The sequence below is a fragment of the Fundulus heteroclitus genome, chromosome 11, assembly GCF_011125445.2.
Source record: "Fundulus heteroclitus isolate FHET01 chromosome 11, MU-UCD_Fhet_4.1, whole genome shotgun sequence".
Classification (NCBI taxonomy): Eukaryota; Metazoa; Chordata; class Actinopteri; order Cyprinodontiformes; family Fundulidae; genus Fundulus; species Fundulus heteroclitus.
Genome location: NC_046371.1, coordinates 16,912,326 through 16,935,181, shown reverse-complemented (window position 1 = coordinate 16,935,181; position 22,856 = coordinate 16,912,326). Strand labels below are relative to the sequence as shown.

The 22,856-nt window shown below is 39.2% G+C and overlaps 1 protein-coding gene across 1 annotated transcript; it reads left to right on the top strand.

Annotated features, from left to right (window-relative positions):
- The first annotated feature begins 18,613 nt into the window (after positions 1 to 18,613).
- On the top strand, positions 18,614 to 21,928 carry ovca2 (OVCA2 serine hydrolase domain containing). The gene is made up of 2 exons (XM_012850271.3): positions 18,614 to 18,997; positions 21,192 to 21,928. Exons 1-2 carry the CDS (start codon positions 18,844 to 18,846, stop codon positions 21,713 to 21,715), a joined length of 678 nt encoding a protein of 225 aa, XP_012705725.2. The 5' UTR covers positions 18,614 to 18,843; the 3' UTR covers positions 21,716 to 21,928.
- Positions 21,929 to 22,856: the final 928 nt, after the last annotated feature.

The following is a 22,856-nucleotide window of genomic DNA, read 5'->3' as shown; positions in this document are numbered from 1 at the left end:
TTCATGTGACAACATTGGGAAAAAAATATCCACGGTCATTTTTTTTTATCAGTTCGAAGTCTGATGATCATTTTAACACCCCCAGCTGTATGTTTTTCAACCAAAAATAAGATCTCAGCTTATCGCATTTAGGAATCATTTCATTTAAATAACGAAGAAAAAAATCCAAGGGATTTTTCCAAGGGATCAAAATTTTGTACAAGATTGGTGAGCTCTTTCGTGAGTTTTGTGCAGAACAGTTGAGCTTCTTCAGACATGTAGGTTTTGAATCCAAGCCAAGTCCAGTCTCACAGTTCAGCTTGCAATGTGCTGAAATCAGTTCTTTAGGGGTCAGTCACCTTGCCCATCATATTGATCTGCATTGTTTGTTTTATTTATTTTTTAATTTTTTTGCATCATGGTACAATCAAGACCTTTTTCTTTTTCACAAAAGTCAATCAGGTAATAACAGAAGCAGGCAGGGGAACTGTTGAAGAACATCCTAACGTGATATACCTTAATAAGCAACATCTTTCTTTATTTTGTCTGATTAAAGGGATTGGATGAGAGTTTAGTGACTTTCTAGTGTAGCAACTAACAGGTGACCTTGTAAAGATGAGTGGAAAATATAGATTAAGGTGGAACGTAATAACAGTAAGTGGCACAAGAAGGTTAAGTAGAGCTGAAGTAAGAGAGAACAGCAATCAGAACCTCTCTGGTGAAAGAAGAGTTCGGACCTCTTGTCATAGAGTAATTAGGTGTGTGGAGAAAAAGAGAGGAGTGCTGACTGAGCTAAAACCAAACCGTCTTCAGTCTTCTCTTTTGTCAGTTGTATTGACCCAGAGGCACCAGCCCCAGATCTGTATTGCATTTAATGTAATCAACACTATGTTTTCTGCCAAGAGTGGATTGTAAGTACAGATAAATACCGAAAGTATTCCTAATGGAATCTATAGCAGAATAACCTCCAGCAGCGAGACTACCCAACCCCTTCCTGAATTAGACGTGAGTCCTTTCTGTTCCTCTGCATCGCTGTCATCCTCTCTCCTATTTCTGCCTCTGACAGCTACATTGTCTCTCATGTAAGAACAAAATTAGGCAATTTTAGTTCAGTCAGAGGAGAAGAAGAGCCTCTATTGAGAATTGTTTGTGACAAATTCAGGCTTTTGACTCGTAACTGTAGACGAACAAATGGCTCCGGACTCACAGAGGTGAGAAGTAAAAAAAAAAAAAGAGAAAAAGGGGGCTTCAATTGAATCTCTGAGCGCATTGTTATTGGGTCTTTCAATTTCAGGCAGCCAGGGAAATCATCATTCTGTTGGGGTTTTATTTCTGGTCAGATGGGAAATGTTTGTCCAAAGTTTACTCTTTTATTTTTTTGTACAGCTTAATTAACTGTCTGCTGCTTGAAAGTTAACGTTTTTTTTTTTTGTGTGGCTATGATAGAGGCACACTGAGTGTGTAAAAGATGACCTTGATAAGCATCGTTTGTTTTTAGTTTTCTGTAAATTGACCAATGAAATATTAATGCTTCGAAAATGTAGAAACGCCTACTTGTATTATCAGTTTTGTTGGTGCATAAACTTCTTAAATGTCATTTAAACCATCATGGCTTCAAAAGTTTCTTTTTGTGATGATGACTCACAGCATCTGCTATCTTCTCTGTGCCAATGTTAAACAAGTTTATCCAACAGGATTTTATTTGACCAGAGCACGTTGCACTGAAAAAGTCAAAACAGTTGAGTGCACAACTAAAAGGGAATTTCTGATTCTAAGACATAAAATAAGACAGCAACTAAAATGATAACCTGGCAAGCCAGATTTATGTGTAGCACTCAAGGTTTTGCACATAATAAATCTGGGTCTGCTCCCATCAAATCCATTCAGGGGAAGGAGGAACTTTCTGAGATGATTGGGCGAAGCCACACCTAGTGACCGACTACCAAAGGTTGGTTTTAGCCAATCGCATTATCAAATAAAAATGTAAGCAGCAGGCGCCATGAGAAACCACAAGTTAAAGCTGTTCAAGGCACTTCTTTCTGTTCTTCTTTCAAAGATTAAATTGTGGATTCTGATGTGATAGCAGCAGCTACACGTGAGTCCTCCTGCGCTGCCATGTTTATTTTGATTCGGCTGTGGGCTCGGCAGCTCTTGCCTTCGTCACAGCTGGTATGTCCCGCCTTAAACCACAATACTGGCCCGAACGTTGGAGATGGGAGCAGGACAAGATGGAGTCTCGTGTGTCTGTGAACGCACAAATACCAGGAGAATTCACCCTGCAGACAATTTACTAAAATTAGACTAAATTAGATAATTTGCTACAAAAAGGCAAGGATTCAAGTGGAAGCTGCCAAAGCATTGTTTAAAAGATGTTTTTTCCCCCAAACCAATTACTGCTCCAAAATGAACTTTTTGTTATTGGAAAAAAAGGTGTACACATACAGGGAAAACTGTAGAGCCAGGGGGAAAAAATGCTGAAGATGTCAAACATCCCGACCACATTCTTTAGACTGGCAGGACAACGTTAGAGAAACCATCTTAATCAACAGAAGGAAAGGTTTAAACCCACCCGTCTGTGTGTAATTAATCTATGTAATTTGTTTCACTTAGTGACTTGAGTTACGGAAATGAGGTAAAATGATTAAATAAAATGTATAAAAACTTAAGACCGTACAAGAGCAATACTCTTGAAACTTGTGAATAAAATTTCTTAGAAATAAAACAATGAACTATAAAAAGTAATAAATACCTGTAAACTTCAACTACAAGACAGATTAAATAGATGTGTCTTTAAACTCAACTAAACTCCCAGCTGCCCATAGATCTTCAGGAAGGTTTTTCCACAGCTGAGACCCAAAATAAAAATAAAAATGCCTCACCTTGTGTTTTAGTTCTTACTCTTAGAACCAGCAGAAGACTCTCCATATGATCAGAGCGGCCTAGAGGGACCATCTAGCAGCAGCAAATCTGATATATAGAGTGGGCTAAGACCATTAAGAGTCTTAAACACCAGTAAGAGCACCTTAAAATCAATTCTAATATGGACAGGCAGAGACTTTAAAATCGGTGTTACAGTATGTGATCGTGCTTTCTAGTCCTCGTTAGCGATTCAGCCGCTGGCTTCTGAAGTAGCTGTGGAGCATCTATAAAGAGCAGAGCATTATATTAAAATATTCTACAAGTTAGCAAAGCCTAGTCAAGGTTTGGTGTTAAATATGGTCAAGATGCTGCAGCATGACCTTGAACCAGCCATTCACGCTCCATTGCGGTTGAATTGAAACAATCCTGCATAGTAGAGGTGGCCAAAAGTCCTCCACAGTGATGGAGGAGACAGAATGCCAGCTTTCAGTTGTTGCTGCCAAGGGTGGCATGACCAGCTGTGAGGTTTGGAGGGGCAATTAACTTTTCAGATATGGCCAGGTTGGTTTGGGTAGATATTTTTCCCCATAAGAAAATAATTTAAAAACTGCATTTTTATCTACTCTGGTTGTCTTTGTCTGATATTAAAATTTGTTTGACAATCTGGAACATGAGCGTGACAAAAAAAGGGAGAAATATTTGAGGGAGGAACACTTTTTTTCACAGCCCTGTACAAGTGAGACATTCATCCCAAAAAACATGCCATGAAATCATATCCCAGTAGCTATTACTAGGTAAAACAACAATTAAGGCCTGCCCAAATCTTTTTTCAGCATCCCACTATATATGATTAAAGATTAAAAAAGAATCTCAGCTAGGGAGATGACCAACATTATGTTGTGAGGGTGGAATTTAAGTTAAATGTACATTTAAAGCTGTACCATGTACAATGAGAGTGTAAGCATCTCTTCAGGTGTGGTCTTGAGCTTCTTAAAATCCACAAACAGTCCAACTTTCCGCTGAACATGAGGTGAGTAAAGGCAATCCAAAATAATAAAAATGCTAAAATTCACACAGTCAAATGCAAGATAATCAAATGCTTGACACAGCTGAGGGACCACCAGATTAAAACCCGAATACTAATGCAAAAATGTATAACCTACTACCAGCAAGCCATCTGTGATATGTGTGCTGAAAAAAAAAGGCACAAGCAAACTTATAATAAATTACATAAATTATGTTAAACCTCCCTTGATTTGTAGTGTTTACATATGTTTATGAGACAATTGCTGTGTGTTGTGCCGTTATGCATTATGCTCGTCCCCGCGGCTCCCGGGGGCTTCGCCATTGTGGCTGTTGTGGGGTTTCCTGGGGGCCGTCTCTCCTCTTCTCTTAGGTGGGGGAGACAGATTCCCTGTGTTGGCCCCTCTTGGGCACCTTTGCTCTGAAGATCCCTTCGGGCATCTGGGGTTTTGCTTCCCCTGGCGTCTGCGTCGGTGCTCTGGCGGACGGCTCTTTGGCTCTCCACAAACACTACTGAGCATTTTTCTCACGCTAAACCCTAGATACACCAGCGCACTCTAACAAACACCTACAGGTGCATATTATCTTAAGCTCTCACTTTATACACTCTGTATTAAATCCTACTGTATTTTCTTCAGTGATGGTATCAAGGCGTTGCTTGTTTGTAAAGTAATACTTTATCGGCTGGTTTTGCTGTTCTTTTTACATGTCTCTTTGCAGGCGAAGAAGCAGACTGAGGATGTTGTATCGCTCTCTCCTCTTTCTCTCCTGTTTCTCTTTCACATTTTCTCCTTTTTATTCCTCTTCTACCTTCTTGTTTCAGTGTCCATTTAACATGAAATATCCCCTGCATAAATTCCAATAAAGCTTCTTGCATATATATATATATATATATATATATATATATATATATATATATATATATATATATATATATATATATATATATATATATATATATATATATATATATTAGGGCTGGGCAAGTTAACGCGTTAATTTCGCGTTAATTCATTAGACTATTAACGGCGATATTTATTTTATCGCGCATTAACGCATGTTGCTCACATGCTTCAGTCAGTGTCAGTCAGCAGGCGCGCTGTCTCACGGCAGCACTATCCCGCTCCCCCTCCCCTTTCGTACATGGCTCAGCGGCGCCAGCCAATCAGCACGCAGGCTCAGCCTGGCCCGCGCACTCAGCTCTTACACAAACTTAACAAAGAAACAGCTGAGAGAGACCGCAGCAGCGAAAAAACATGAGCACGGGAAGTAGCACCGTTCGGCTTTATTTTAATACCGTAAATGAAATCAAGCTGTATGTTTTGTAAAAAGCCGGTTCATTTCAGTGGAAACACAACAAATTTATCTAAGCACGTGAAAAAACATGAAAACGTCGAGCCCCAGAAACGGAGAGAGGAGACGAAACTTCTCTCATTGCCCCGACAGACGTCTCTGACTGAGGCGTTTCAGTCCTCCAGGGAACATCCAGGTAGATCAGTGGATGGATGGATGGATGGATGGATGGATGGATGGATGGATGGATGGATGGATGGATGGATGTTACTGGAGCCCACACATAACATGTAATTAAGACCTTGAAAGAACCCAGTACATATATTAAAAAGTGTTATTTAAGATAAGATAACATTAGCTAATCCTTTTTTTTATCCCACGACGGGGAAATTTATAGGATTAAAGCAACAGGCAGGTGCACACAACACAGATAAAATTACATAAGGATTGAAATATATAAGAGGTGGATTAGCGAAAAAACACTTAACATAACATTATTATTATTATTATTATTATTATTATTATTATTATTATTATTATTATTATTATTATTATTATTATTTAATTGTAATAATAAAATAAAAACCACAAAACCCGAAAGGTCAACAGTTTCATGATACATCAAGCTTAGGGACTGGCTAATATACAGCAGGTCAAAAAAGGCCATATTTTGGCTGCAGTGCTTGCTGTTCTCTTATGAAGAAAAGATCAACTAGTGCACTAAATTCAATAGATGGGTTGAAAATATCCAGTATAAAATAAGTGCTACAAATGTTACAACACTTTTGTTCATATGGCAGCAGAACATTAAAATAAAAGTGCTCTTTACACTACTTTTGAATTCATTCTTGGAGTTTGTAAATACAATGCGATTAATCGCGATTAATCGCGATTAATCAGGGCGATTAATCGCGATTAAATATTTTAATCGTTGCCCAGCCCTAATATATATATATATATATATATATATATATATAAATCAAGCGGAGCACTATGGCGAAAGCGGTAAGGCTCTGCTTGTAAAAGTGAAATCAGGTTTTTTTTGCTCTTTTTGGCATTAAGACAACAATTCTTATTGTGACATTGCCAGACAGGACACACACAAAAAAGATAGAAAGAACAAAAAAAATGTTTTGTGAAGAACTGAAGGTATCGTTTTGAATGGACTGTGGTTAAACTATTTCTCTATGTTGTTCTCCAATCTCTTCTTCACATTGCCGCGAACAGCTGCCATTCAGAGCTTACCCACTCCCTGCCCATATAATGCCACTGTCAGGCACAAAATGGCAGAGAGCACGCCCATTGGATGAAAACGTTCTCTTATTAACAGCATTATAAAGTTACTCACTTCTTCAATAGAAGCGCTACCCACTGCCCCACTGTGCAGCCCCCAATTTAGCACCATCTTTCTTAAATAAAAAATAATGTTCAAATACAGTAAGTTATGTGGGTTTATTGAATTCAGGTTGTAATTTGAAAGCTTTTAATACATCACCAGATCATTCATACATTCTGATGAAGGGCAAGCCTATTATTTTTTCTTTACCATCTTTCCAGGAAACATTTGCATGCTCTCAGGGATTCTAGCAGCTCATCAGTACTAACGCTTATTTCATGAAGAAATTAAGACTTGCATTTGTTACCATGTAAAAAATGGGGGGAAAAATGTGCAGCCTAACTCAGACAACCTGAAAGTAATATGTTCCCATCTCTTCTTCCTGTTCCATCTATCTTCCTTGTTCCCATGTGTTTTCTGCGCTGTTGGATAAATTGAAAATTATTCATGAAAAGACATCTATGCAGCCATATCCTGCAGAGTCACTCCACATATCCCAGCTCTGATCTCAGACTCATCATCTCGTAGAACAAGAATTTAGTAGAGAAATAAGGGATGAATGAACCTGAACATCCCAGCTTTTTCAGAGAGAAAATGCAGGAGGATCAGCATCATTAACAGTTGAACCAATCCGGTATCAGAAATGTGACACAAACCAAAAAAATAGAAGGTAATATAAGTATTATCATAATTGTGCTTGTTTTGACCTTTTCCACCAAAAGTATTTTTTTATAACTTAAGAACTTTGTGCCTTTGTTTCAATGTGTAACTTTACTATTCTTTTTGGAAAACAACTAAGGTGATTAGTGAAAAGACGGTTCACACAAAAGTAACTTTTTGTTTTGTTTGTTTTTATTGTTATCAAGAACACCGTGGCATCATCATCAAAATACTACATCCTGTACACCTCCCAATTTACGTATGTAAAATGTGTTCAGTATATAAACCATATTTACACCAAACACAACTAAATATCAATATAGTAAAACATTACCTCTAAATACATGAAAATAATCAACACTTATCAACAATCCACATTTATTTACAAATGGGATTTCATGCTGGCAATAAAAACAGCCAGCAGGCTCCATCGTCTTTGCTTAATTGACACACCAAAGTACTTTTATATCAAATGAAACTGACCATCGTTTTGATCAACAATAAAAACAAATGTGTTAAATCAAGATGTAAAAATCTCCAGACCAGAACTCATCATATATGTAGTTTTAATCTAAAATTGCATACCAATCAATGATTTAATTGGTAAAAACAAAAAAGTGAATATGTTTCAAATTTTACATGAAGATCCTGAGTATTATCAATGTCCATCCGACCATTTTCTATACTTACTTATCCATACAGGGTCACTGAGGGGCTGCTGCCTATCTCCAGCAGTCAATGGGTGAGAGGCAGGGTACACCTTGGATTGGCTGCCATTCATTACAGTATTATGAATATGTTTACCACAATTAATATTTTTGATCAGTTAAGAAAACAGCAATGAGGTCAAATTAAAGACTCACAAAAAAATGCTTGAAATGCTCTGAATTTGCACGATCTAGATCAAATCTTTAGAAAATGGTTTCTTTATTGTCTTCAACATTTGGCATGCCTTGCTCATGGGTAGGAAGAACTACAGGAAGCTGCTTATTTTTGTTTCGCTTTGATGGCATGCTACGCCTGCTGTTCTTTGCTGTGTGCAATCACAAAGACAACCAAATTCTTTGCATCCAGAGAAAAGCTGAAAAAGAGAATGATAGTTAACATGCAAAGCTCCCTATGATCTCCTTGAAATAATTAGCAAAAAGAACATTCATTAGAAGTGTGCTATGAGTAGGTTTTTCTGTATCAAAAAGACTCTTCTTCTTCAAAAACACAAACTTGGGTATTTTCTACAGCATAGCATATGCCAAGCCTGTGTGCACTGTAAAGTAAAGCAGTTTGGATCCTGTGTGTATAGCTCCCCTCTTTTTGTTTTATAACCAGCCTAATCTGATAGCAGCTAATGAGTGTGATAACTTTAGAAGCCGCTAATAGCTGTTGCTAATCTTTTCCCTTCCCCCTTTCATTTCATGTCGCTCTGCTCCTCCTGCATCGCTCTAAACATCTCCACTTTCTGACTGTGTGCCGTCGTTATGAGATGAACGCTCTGAATTTCCTCTCCTCTCATCTGCTATTATCCATCACTAATGGCAGGAGGCATTGTTGTAGATGTTTTATTTAAAAATGAATTAGCTGTGATTGATGATATAAAATGGAGGTACGTTAAGGTCCTGCTAGTTGTTGTAACCAAATATAAACAGGAGACACTTTGCCCCTCTATCATAAAGCTGAAAATGGAATTTTACTCCAAGGTGACATTTTGAGCTTTTTTGTATATCACATCAACCGTGTCTCTAAAACTGAAGAATTCATTTTGGAATTAAAGACTGATGTCTAAAGCCTTCACTAAAAAGGATTTGCAGTAAAAAATAACGAAATAAAAAAAAAAATCTCACACTCAAAATGTCAAAGAAGTGAAGAATAACCAAAGCTTATGGTTCTTGGTATTCCTGATGTTTCGTATAAGTGGGGAGCTCTGTCTCTAGCAAAACTGGTATATTATTTTTAAAATAATTATTTAATTTCGATGCAACATCTTCCATTGGGTGCACCCCCACCTATGTATTTACAAACTACTCATTCTAAGCTATGACAAAGCTTTCATTTTGGATGAATTGTTATTAGCCTTTGGCAGAATATGCATTTTTGAAAGCAATACTTGATTTTTGCTAGTAAAAAGCCTAATTAGTTACACACTGTCCCTTTAAGATGCCAGTGAGCCATATTAGAACAGAAACCAGTGTGGTTAGCTTTTGGCTACCCCCTTTATTTTAAAACGTTTTCCAGTTCTCGTAAACCAAGGTGACTCGTGAATAATGTATATTGGCGCCCCGGGGTGCGTCTCGGGCCTGACTTGGTGCTTTTCAAACAATCTGGGAACATCTTGCTTAGGCGAGTTGATACAGGAGAGATTGGAGGGCTTCAGTTTTAATGCTTCTACGCAGAAGAGGTTTTAAAGAGATTGCCCCCTGGAGTCTCAGCTGCTCACCACGTCCTCCTAGGATGGACAGCCTAATGGGGGGGAAATTGATGCACCTCTGATGCGTATTCCCCTTCCATCCTGTCTAGTGAGGGTAAAACAATGACTCATGGGTAAACTTCACGGAACCTCTTTAACAAAAGTATGTTATTCCTTAAATTTAGACCATCTAACAACAAATGGATTAAACACACTGTACTGTACTAATACACGTAAACTGTATTTCATGAGCTTGCTATAGAATAAAGCAACAGGTTGACCTGCAGGTTTACCCTTGTTATGCTTTAATAACATAACTATGTTTTAATTTGTGAAGGCAATATTGCTTTTACATGGAAAAATATTGAATGATAACTATAATTAAAATGCAGTATTTTAGAAACGTGATTGTCTAACTGCCTCATAGCCTCTGATTTCTTTATTTATTTATGCATTCAAGCTGTTTTCTTCTCTGCTTTATGTCCGGAATATAAAGTGACTTCAGCTCTAATGCAAGAGAGCTCTGCGTTGAGTCATTGCTGCAAAAATCCATTAGCCAGATCCCTACCTTTACATTATGGGAAACACGGCACACATTATCTGCATTAAAACATCCTGGTATTTATATATGTGGGAGAGCATAAGTATAGACAAGCACAAAAGGCAAGACTACTTACAGAGGTGGCCACCGCTGTAGATCAGGAACATAATGCATTTTTTTTTTCCTAAGGATTTTGTCCATTTATAGTTGTGTTAGAATTACCCTGTCGGTGTTGCCGTTTGTGTTTCACCCTTCTGTCTGACCTGTATGTCTTAGACACACACATACACAATGCTCGCACACACTTTTAACCTTCTTACCCGCCTCCCCTTTGTTCCCTTTTTCTGTGATTTGCAGCAGCAATATTATAATATTTCCATTCCTCATAAATCACTGTGACACCAAAAGGCCACATTACACCTGAGTATAGGAACTCCCCAGCTTTGGCTTTTTATCTCTCCTCCTCTTATTTTTACTCTCCTTTGCTCTCTCCTTTTCTCCTCGGGGAGAGACACATGGCTCCTCATCAGTGCAGGAGAACGTCAACAGCAGTCTTGTCCCCTGGGTGTGTTTTTTAACTCTCTAATTGGCATGTGCATCATGACACAGGAGCTCTCGTGTTTCTACTCTCACAGCAACAGAAGACCTTTAGTGTGTCTAACTAACTAGCACAGTCAGAACGTGACAACTATATAAAAGCAGCAAAAATAGGAAGGAATATGTTAATAAGCTGGGTACAGGACACTGGAAACACTCGCACGTTTAGGAGCAGCCTTGCCTTGAGGCAGTTTGAAAAATCACACGTATTAAACAGAATGTGTCACCTTGGTACCGGGTCCCAGCTGGCTGATCACTAACCTGTGTAAACCCTCACAAGGTTCTGGGTGCCTGCAGGAGAGAGATGTCTACCCGGTGATCTCTTCTTTTACACATACGAGCCAAAACTATGTGTTCTGACCATCTGAAGCCTGTAGACGAGTAACCAGTTTGAGATTTGATAGAAAGATGCAGCGTGACGAATGGTTTTCTGAAGCCTCCTCAGGGGTGACACGCCAGTGTTTCAACTTTTTTAGGCTAATAAGTAAATGTTAACTCTATTTGTATTGAATAGTTGAATTCTCATTCATCATAATATGTGCCTCATTTGTGTCACACATATTATAGTATCTTACAAAAAAATTTAGACCCCTTGAACTTTGCCACGTTTTGTCATGTTACAACCAAAAGCCTTACTGTATGGCACCGAACAGATGACAGCAACACGAAGAAATACACTAATATGAGATGAAAGGGAAACGTTTCATGGTGTTGAACTTTTTAAAATCAGGCAAGTGTGGTGTGCATTTGCACATTCACCCCCATCTACTCAGATAGCTTTAAATAAAATCCAGTACAGCTAATGGCAGTCAGAAGAACCTAGTTCTGAAAATGCCTCTGAGGTTTGTTAGAGAACATTAGGGAACGAACAGCATCACAGCAGGAAGATCAGAGTTATGATTGTGGAGAAGTCTGGAGCAGAGGGAAAACATTATCACAACATCATACATCAGGTGGGGCACTGGTCAGTCCGTCATCAGAAGATTAAAAGATTATGGCACAACAACAACCCTTAACTCAAAAACCCGGCAAGGAGTTAATTAAAGAAGCACATGGTAACTTTGGATGACCTGCAGAGGCCCACAGCTTAGGTGAGACCATCTGTTGACAAGAAAACCATTAGCCGTGGACCCCACAAATCTGACCTTTATCAATAAATAAATAAAACCAGAAAAAGTTCTGTTTTCAGTTCGCCTTAAGGCATTTATTTTATAAAATTACCATATGGAAGAAAGCGACCTGGTTAGATGTGAGTCAAATGTTTTGTTTTTTTTTTTTGTTTTGTTTTTTTATTTGCAATACCCTTTGTGTAACATAGAAAATAACATTGGAAATAACCCTGAAGACACCCTTCCCACCATATAACAGGGAGGTGGCAGCATTATGCTGTGGGGATGCTTTTTTTTTCAGCTGAGACAGGGAAACTGTCTGCTGTAAAAAAACAATAAACTGCAAAAGACTTTAGACTGCATCAGAGGTTTGCCTTCAAACAAGAGAACAGACCTAAACATGCTACAGTTTAATTGAAACCACATTATTCTGTGAGAATGGCCGACTCAAAGTCCACACCTAAACCAAACTGAGAACCAAACAGATGTTTACGATCCTCTTCGTCTACTCTGAGTTTGAGCTTTTTTGCAAACAATATAGCTACATGATGACGGTTGTATCTGAATCGTACAACCCAGCCAGTAACTGTTACCTGATAACATTGTAGGTCCAGTTATAGAACATCCACCCGATCAGTTTCACCATGATGTTTTCTTCACTTACTCCTTTATAAAGATGTATATTACTACCACTGCCTCACTCCAGTAGATGCTTGGCCTCTCTTTGTATAACCATTTCACTCTGCTGCATGAGAGACACTGAGAATTCATCTCACATCTATTTAATTTTCGCCCCTTTTTTTTTTGTTGTTTTGTTGCATTTCCTCACTTTTTTGTTACAACTGTTTCCCTTCACAAACTGTTTGTGTTAGCAGTTACAACATGAAGAAAGTGCAGCAGGCATGTTGTCACTTCGGTATTTCTAAATGTAAATCAAGACCCCTTTTTCATAAAAAAAAAAAATGTATTCAGTGGCAATAAGATAAATATGGATGACTTGGTTTCTATGTGACCTGTAGTTTAGATATCTCAGCTTTACCTGAAACAACCTGAAATATTAATTGTGTTTGATGGATTATTCTAAGTAACCCCCCCCCCCCCCCCCCATCAAGCTTTTTGTTTAATTCCCCAAAACAACCGAAGCACCACAACCCTAGTTTTTTCCACAGAAGGGTTTCCTTGTTGCTCTGTTTCCTAATCAGTCAGCGTGGTAAAGATGATAAATTTAGGAGTCAATACCCCAGCAAGCTTCGCAGAAATCTTATTCATTAGAACTCAGTTCACCATTTCTCCAATTTTGGCTTCATGGACACTTATTAATGCAGCTGCAAACTTGCAAGTTAAAGACTAGTTTGTCATTTGTATTCGAAAGGATGATGAAGGTGCTGGAGCAGCGTGAAGGTATCTGTCACAATAAATACCTGTGCAGCACAGGACATGGATGATGTGGTGAAGGTGACTTTCATCTCTCCTTCTCTCGCCTATTACTTTATTCTACTAATGTGATCTCTTTGATCGATAGTTTGAAGAAAACATGTGACTGCGTGCTATTTACACCAGATCTTTCAGCTCTGCAGCAGGGATCGAATCCCACAGCTGAATCATGATGCATTGGTCCTTTTTTATTTATTTATCCCTATCCAAGCACAGAAGGTGAAAATTATTTCCGCAGTTAGTGGGAATTGTTTGTTTTTTTTCCCACTTCCACATCTTAAATACTGAAAGGTAAAGCTCATTTTAAATGTATGTACATGTCTTGAATTGCAGGCTTAAAATAACTATAGAAAGGAATCTTTTTAAAAAGGTGCAAAAACATGTTGGCAGAGTTTACTTTTTCTTTGAATGTACTATCAAAACCTGGTGATAAAGTACTCCCCTTGGTGTGGTGTTGCTTGTGTTTGGGCCAGGTCCCGGAGCAGTGGGCCACTGTCTGGTGACCTATGGCTCCTGAGGATGTGTCTGGCCTTCAGTGAGCTGCACGGGCTACGCTGAGATCTGTTGGGCATCCCTCTCTCTTCTCTTCTGGAAAAACTAATCCATGCGTTTATTTTTAGTAGAATTGATTACTTCAATGGTGTTTTCACAGGTCTGCCTAAAAAGTGGATCAGACAGCTGCAGCTGATCCAGAGCGCTGCTGCCCGCGTCCTCACTAAGACTAAGAAAGTAGAGCACATCACCCCAGTTCTAAAGTCCTTACACTGGCTCCCTGTAGCTCAGAGAATAGACTTTAAAATACTTCTGTTAGTCTATAAATCCCTAAATGGCTTAGCACCTAAATACATCACAGACTTGTTATCAGTGTATCAACCATCCAGACCACTCAGGTCTTCTGGCTCCAGCCTGCTCTGCATACCTAGAACCAGAACTAAAGATGGAGAAGCAGCATTTAGTTCCTATGCTCCACTTATCTGGAACAAACTTCCAGAAAACTGTAAAAGTGCTGAAAGCCTGAGTTCCTTTAAATCGAGATTAAAAACACATTTGTTTAAAATTGCCTTTGAATGTTCAAGTTAAACTGTTTTACTGTTTTCAAATGTTCCATTTTTGTTTCTACATTCTATCCCTACTTGCTTTTATTCCCATATTTTAATCATGTAAAGCACTTTGCATTGTCTCTGTACTGAATTGTGCTATATAAATAAATTTGCCTTGCCTTCACCTCTCAGGGGCTAGCTCACCAGGTGGCCCGTTAAAGTGCCCTTCCTAGTTTGGTCCTTCCGAGTTCTGGCTGACTCGGTGAGTGGTCAAAAAAATGACTATGCACCAGGTCCCCTGTCAATCAATCCATCTATCTATGTATTTAACTGAGAAAAACAACAAGTAAAGATCAATCCATTCATTCATATAAGTCAGGTTTTAACAGTTATCTCTTCAAGGCACTTCAAAAGTACTGAATGAGACAAACGAGTCAACCAAACTTTTCTCACAGATCCCATTATTCTGGCAGAGTATTACTATGAATCAAACAAGCATAAAAGCCTGTTCAAAAGCATGCTTAACCTGCATTTTACATGCACACGGCTGATGGAAAGGTGTTCGTGTCCGTCCCTCTTGTTGGTAAAGTGTCCACAAACACCAACAGCTGGGTTCATGGTGAGTCGCCTCTGCATGAGTCAGTCTGAACCCTCTGCTGAAAATAAACACTAGCGCTCAGGTTTCCAGGCTGGCGAGAGGAAATGGTCAGAGGGTGAACTCAAACAGCGTCTGGTAGGAACATTATCTGAGCCTGTACTCACTCAAGACATTTCACTGGATGTTTGTGCAGAAAAGTCAGCTGTTTACAGATTTTACTGAAAATATTCCATAAAGTAGGAACATCACAATGTGTGTTTGCATTCAGTGCATCATACATGACACATCAGTAACACATGTATGATTATCAAAACATGGTATTCCTACCAGTCTGCAGCTATTTCCTCACAGGTACTGAAACGCATTTTTGTCCAGTCAATGTGGGAATCTGCAGAATCAGAAAGTTGTCAGAGACGATACTCAACTAAAAAATGATAATAGTGTCAAATATGGAGGGGCTGACATTTCCAACTATGAGAATTGACAGGTCTGCAACTTCTGCAGCCTCATCTGTCACCTGTGTCCAACCCCGTGATAGCATCTGTCAGCTGTCAACAGTACAGCAACAAAACAGCCTCTTATCATGCTGTTTTTGCCCTATACGCTTGTCTCGATAAGAACAGTGGTGTCTCCCTGAATTGAAGGTTACAATTGACTATAAACACATTGAATAGGCACAGAGACCCCTTTTCCCCCATTCCATTATCCATCTTTATTTTCCGTGCCCTACATTGCCAGTCCCAGTGAGTGACAGGACATTCGTCATACTTTCCCTGCACTCCTTTAAGTGCCCACAGACTTGAGGAATCACACTGCAGGATGACAGTGTCTCTAATAATCTTGCTGCGGATGACTCTGGGACAGTTCATCAGCTAGAGGACTCAACCTGGAGGTTAATACGACCTCTCTCAACATGACTTGGTCTTGGTTTGTTCCAGCTGCACTGTTTTTTCCCCCCTAATCTGTAGCTTTGATCTGCTCTAAAACTCACTTTTCTTTTCTTTTTACCTTGAAGAAAATTCTTCCTATAATGTCTATGACTTTTGATCATTTTTCAACAATTATACCTCCTGAGGGTTTGTGTTCTTATGGGACATTCAGCTTCCTGGCCTGAAATATTGTTTCATGAAAGGTACACCACTGCCCCCTTGTGGACAGCTGTAAAAATGAAAACGGTGCATACCCTGATAAAATTTGTTATTAAAATCAATTTTAATAATCAAGATGGGGGGGGGGGGGGGTTCTTCTACTTTAATTTTTTAAGTAGTTTTATAACCCAGTATTTTTTATACTTTTACTTGAGTAAAAGATTTTTGTTGATACTCTTTTTAAACCCTAGTATCTATAGTTGAGTAACTATAGATTTGAAGGTTGCACAACTAGTAGCTGTCCTGTTGACAGATTCTTACATCTGAGCAGTGCTTTTCCCTAGATCCTCCACAGTTGCCTCTATGCTGATGTTCCGATTAATGCCTATCGTAATGTTATGATTGTTTTTTTGGATAAATGCATTTATTATTAGACATAGATATTCAGGAGTCTGCATACAATTTAAATAAACCTGGAATGTGCTTACAAATCTCAACAATCTAGTTTAACCTTGTCTTAGTCAGTAATCATTTTTTAATACACTTTTTCACTTATTACATAAGCGTTAGGCATTTTCTCTTGCTTTTAGTACATATCAATTTGAATAAAACGCTATATAAATTCAACATGCAGTGTTTCAGTTCTACTTGGGTCTCGCATAATCTCTCAGCAACATTTTAAAGAAATGGGACTTTAAGTTTCATGTTGGAATGGCAGCTATATCATAGAGGGGGGAAAAAAGTATACATGAAACTGTGGATAATTTTGTTTAAATCAGGGAAGAACTCCTTTTCCCTCCATCAGTCTTGCTCTTGACGCATCGGCACATGGCTCTTCTGCAGCGCTGGTGCAGAAGAATAACAGCAGCCTTGTCCCTCTGGGTTTGTGTGTGTATGTGGGAGAGGGAGGGTGTTTTTCATTCTCTCTAATTACCATGTGCGTCACAGCAAGGCAAAACGTGTGCTTTCCCTGCAACAAAAGAGGTTTAACAAATCTAATTGTCAGGGGAGGTATAGAGGGCCACTCCCAATACGGGAACACCATCAACATCAAAAAGGGCAATCTCTTACCATGAGAGATCCTGAGAGCCCAACGAGGCTAGAAAACACGTTTTAGAAATTGGGGGGCAAAAGCCTCAAGGTCACAACTAACTCAACAATGACAAACAGCACATAATACGTGTTTCTGTACTTTAAATGTTTATTAAATAAAGATCAATACAGCACTCTTTATAATCATTGGCACCCCTTGTTAAGATGTGCACAAAACCTTAAAATAAATCATGCTTTTACTGCAAAAGCCTGATCTCACACACACACACACACACACACACAAATCAAGAACATTTTGTTTGAGTGCAAATAGTATTTGGTACCAAAAATTCTATATTAAGATTTTATTAATTTTTTACTGCTGATTTTTTTTTCTTTTTTTTTGCTGATGCCGTTTCTTGATAACCCAAACAATACACCGATTTTATTGTCCCCAGTCAAGCAGTCTAACATCAACAAACACTGAGAGGGGTGCGCAACAAGAGAGACGCCGTCGCTCCAGAATCTATATGGGAGAAATGTTTCATGGCCAGTCAATACAAAGATTGAGCTATTCGGCCACAGTGACAAAAATAATGTTTGGAGAACTTGAGAGGAAGCTTTTAAACCTAAAAACACTGGATAAAAATCGTTTTGCAGCCAGCTGTTTTGATAGATTGCACAATATGGATGGGGCAATAAAGACAGACGATTAAATCAAAATTTTCCAACTTTCCTTCCACTGCACTTCACCAGCTGAATGGTTGAATCTTGAACAAAGTGAATGTTTCAACAGGATGCTCACCCCCAAACACCCATTAAGAAGTTTATGAAATTGTCTCAATCTAAACCCCAGGAAAAAGTGAATAATCTATACTCAAAAACTGAGTCTGTGCCAGGAAATCAAACAATCTAAGTGTCTTCTTTGAGAAAGAGTGGACAGAATTATGTCCAAAGCTTGCAAATGGCTGTAAAACATATGAAGGTAAGAATACTAACCTATCTTGATAAAATAAGTAAAAATCTTGGTTTTAAAAATGCATTGTAATAGCTTGCATAACTGTGTAAACAGCCATAGAAGCCCTAGATTACTAAACACATTATGTCCATGATCTTATTTCCAATTTCCACCACATTCTAATGTTCCCCAACACTTGTTCCCAAAGCAAACTGTGCTTCATGCTTAAGCTGTTTACTTGCTTCTATACACTGACAGGCTCCTGAAGAAGTAGGTGAAAAAGTTTTGAATCAGAGCTTTTAGTGATGGTGCCACGCCTAAATCAGTATACGTCAATGGCACGTGAGAAAAAAGCATCCTGTCAGATATGATGCACAGAAGTTATATTTACTTTTTATTTATTTCATGTCCATACATTTTTAGTAGTATCACTACCCAACCAATGTTGGCCTATTGGGCCATACAAATAGGTAGGAATTTGGCTGTCAAATTTGCCCCTGATGGGGTACTTTATATAACATCCAAATTATTTATAGATCACTTTTCGATCAAAATAGATATGCTTATTTTAAACCTAGTATAATTTGAAATTTGTTCTAACTAAAAAGATTGGCTGCAAAAAAATGTTTTATTCTGAAAATAACAACAGGAAGCACTTTGTATTATTTCCGGTTGTCCTCCTGTAAGTTCAAGTTCCCCCGTTGTTTTATTCATTTCCAGGAACAACGTAGCTACAGCTGCTTTCGATTCTTAATCAACCCGATCGGACAACACTGCGCACTAATAATAATAATACTATTAATAATAACAATAATAGTTCCGTGTCGCGTTAATATCCGTCCGCCGACAAGTGAAACCAAGGTGCGGGGACTCTGCCTCGGTGCTGTGGCTCTCCATGGCTCCTCTCCGGGTCCTGTGCATTCACGGTTACCGGCAGAACGGCACCTCGTTCCGGGAGAAGACCGGATCTCTGAGGAAGCTGCTGAAGAAGCAGCTGGAGCTGGTTTACATCTGCGCTCCGCTCGCCGTGCAGACCGCTGCCACAACAGGTGGGTCAGCGGAAGCAGCAGCTACTAGTGCTACTGCGTCCCAAACAGACGCTGTAAATGGTCAAATCTGTGTTGATGCGTTCTTTATCGAGTATTTAAACTCGTATGTTTTAACGCAACGTTTTTATTTGGGGGAAATAACGACAGCAAAGATGATTCCTGGGCCTTAAAGAAGTATTCATACCCCATTTTGACCTAAGGAGTGTATAATATGGAAGCTAAATGAAAAAACATACTGATAATGAAGAAGGCGGCCTGTGGAGGTGAAACCAAAACTGAACTTTATGGCCTATGTGGCAGTCTGGGGGGGATTTTCCTCTAACAATATAAAACTTTTAGCAAAGGAGAAAAATCACCTTACAAGACTGAGTAAAGAGCAAAGGAAACCAACAGTGCCTCCAGGAAATTAAGAAAACAGGAAAAAAAGACAGGTTCACTCTACTGGACAAAGGAGCCAAGATTCAAATTACCTCCACTGGGAAGTAGGGAATATCTAAAATCTTTAAAAGGATTTTATAATTTAATTTGCAGTATCTTAAAACAAAATAGACAATATTAACACTAACAGTGGGAGGAATTGGATCAATTCTAGAAACAGGACTTAGGCTGATGTTAAAGTAGGCTTAAAAATCAGAGGAAACTGAGGCTTACCGGTGGGGAAGTCATGAGGAAGAGGGGACGACATCCAGTGAAGGAAAAGGGATCACCTAAAACATTTACGAAACACAGCAAACAATGAAAAATGGCGGCAGTCCAACAAAACAAAAAGCCCACATCAAACGAGACACCGCCACCAGGGATCACCGCTGCCACCAGATGAAGCCTCAGTCCCTGAAACACAAACAGCCTTAGTAAAGAAAAAAAAAAGAAGAACATCACAATAACAGTTTCAGCATCCAACTATACGTCCTGATGGTGCCTCCCAGTCCATTTGATTTGGCCATTGGCGCAGTCGAAAGTGCAACCCAGCCGGGCACAGCCCCAGTTGATGGTCTGTATTATTTTCCCGTTTGGCAAAACAGCAGCGAGTCCCCTCCAAGCCGGACAGTGAGCAGAACGGTACGCCCGGAGGTTGAAACGGAGCAGGTGATTACTAGTGAGGCAAACGGCTACCCAAAAAGAGCCACGTCGAGAGGAGCCAATGGAGATGGCTCGGGCATCTGGTCAGGATGCCTCCTGGACACCTCCCTGGTGAGGTGTTCCGGGCACGTCCCACCGGGAGGAGGCCCAGGGGAAGACCCAGGACACGCTGGAGGGACTATGTCTCTCGGCTGGACTGGGAACGTCTTGGGATTCCTCTTGAGGAGCTGGCCCAAGTGGCTGGGGAGAGGGATGTCTGGGCCTCCCTACTGAAGCTGCTACCCCCACGACCCGACCCCGGATAAGCAGGAGACGATGGATGGATGGATGGAATAGTGTAATGAAACAAAGTAGAAAAGAACAACTTATAGCCCAGACCTAAAACCAGTTGGGGAATTAATGGAAATATTTAAAAAATGGATGTTCACAGATGTTTTTTTTTTTTGTTTTCATGCAATACGACTGAGCTTAAGCTATTTTACAAAAACAAGATCTATTTTCCTCATGTGGAAAGCTGATGGAGACAACCCCAGAAGAATTGTAGCTGTTGCTGCAAAAAGGGGACTCAACAAAGTTGAAAACTGGGCTGAATGCAAATGAGCGTCACACTTTTGGAATTGGCTGTGCATTGCTTTGTGTCAGTCGATCGCATAACAGGGCCAGAACAGCGGGCTTGTGCGAAAACTGCTGTAAAGTCGCTTCGACTCAACGGCGCGTTAATGTGGCGCTCGATGTGCAAATCAGTGTAAATCAGCTCTCGAAGACAAGAGAAAACATGCAAAAATAGTTTCTAAAATACACTGATGAGAATTTAGAGTAATTAAAAGATTGTGATTTTTGTGGGATACATTGAAACTCCAATATTATGTAAGGACCTTGTTGCAAATTGATACTACTGGTAAACATGAACCGCTTTATAGAAACTGTTTTGTACAGAAGTCTGAGCTTCAAATTGAATCCATTATTTATACACTTCTTGCTTCTTTGTAAACATTTAATACCATTTTATGAACACTACAAAAATAAGAGGAAACTGACTGTCTTATAATTTGTGTTCCCTTTCTTTGGACTGTTAAACACTAACGTAAAATGTCTTAATTTCTATTTTTTTAAGAGGTTCCCAACGAGGAAAACAACTCCATTCCTGCACCAAAGGACGACGAGGAGCCCAGGGGCTGGTGGTTCTCTGACGTTCAGGCCCGGAGCTTCAGCGCTCGGCAGCCGTGTGAGACGAGCCTCGGCCTCGACGACAGCATATCGGTGGTGAGAGAAGCGGTGAAGGCCCAGGGCCCGTTTGACGGCGTGCTGGGATTCAGTCAGGGAGCAGCTTTCGTCGCCATGCTGTGTTCGCTCCAGGAGCAGCAACTGGAGCCGGAGTTAAACTTCCGCTTTGCCATTATTATTGCCGGTTTCCGCAGCCGTTGTGAGGAGCACCAAAAGTTCTACGACGCGCCGCTCCAAATCCCATCTCTGCATGTGTTCGGACTGGGGGACAAAATCATCCCGGACAGCATGAGCAGGGATCTTCTCCCCTCCTTCCAGGACCCTCAGGTCCTCATACATCCCGGGGGTCACTTTGTTCCCGCCGCAGCTGCTCACAGGCAGACCTATCAGGACTTTCTGAAGAAGTTCCAGTAAGACAAAAAACAAAAATCACGGTTCTGTCAGAAGCTGAAACAGAACAAAATCTGAAGCTCTGGTGCTACAATCCAGATCTGTATCCAAATAAACATTGGGTAAAAAGGTCTTTGAGCTCTGGATCCTGATCTAGGGTCTGAAATAATTATCAATCAATGTAATTTTTCTCAGGGAAGTCTCTTGTAAAGAACAATAAAGATTGTATAAAATTGTTATGGTCTGTCTTGTGTGACGCTGCATGGAAACTCATCAAGCTGTGTTTATGTTAATTATAATAGATGCATGCAAACTAGTGTTGCATTTAGATATGTTTAAACATAAAAACCTGCCTAAAATTACGTTGAAATACAATTCAAATACATTGAAACTTCAATCAACTGCATTTGTAGATCATACTTTTAGTTTTTAGTTAAAAGGATCATTATGATAACGCACATATATATATTATATATATATATATATATATATATATATATATATATATATATATATATACACATATATATATATATATATATATATATATACACACACATATATATATACACATATATATATATATATACACACATATATATATATATATATACACACATATATATATATATATATATATATACACATATATATATATACATATATATATATATATATATATACACTCCTGATCAAAATCTTAAGACCAGTCAAAAATTTGCAAGAATTAGCATTTGCAACACTGAATCTTAAGAAGGTTCTAAGTAGAGCTTCACAATGTTAAAAGGACAAATCAGTGCAAGAGACAAGAACATTTGAGCAGGGAATTGTCTGAAAACTGCATTTACACTCAAACATGATTTTTCAGCTGATCAAAAGTTTAAGACCATACTCTTTAAAAGCCAAAAGCTGTGCAAACATCTGGATTCCATGTCATTTTCTGTGAAGTCTTTACACTGTCAAGACCTCCTGATGGCAAAAGCAAAAAAGCTCACTGACTTTGAACGTGGTAGGATTGTTGAGCTGCATAAGCAAGGCCTCTCACAACGTGCCATCGCTGCTGAGGTTGGACGCAGTAAGACAGTCATTTTGCATTTTTTAAATGATCCTGAGGGTTATGGAACAAAAAAGTCAAGTGGTAGACCCCAAAAAATTTCACCAGCTC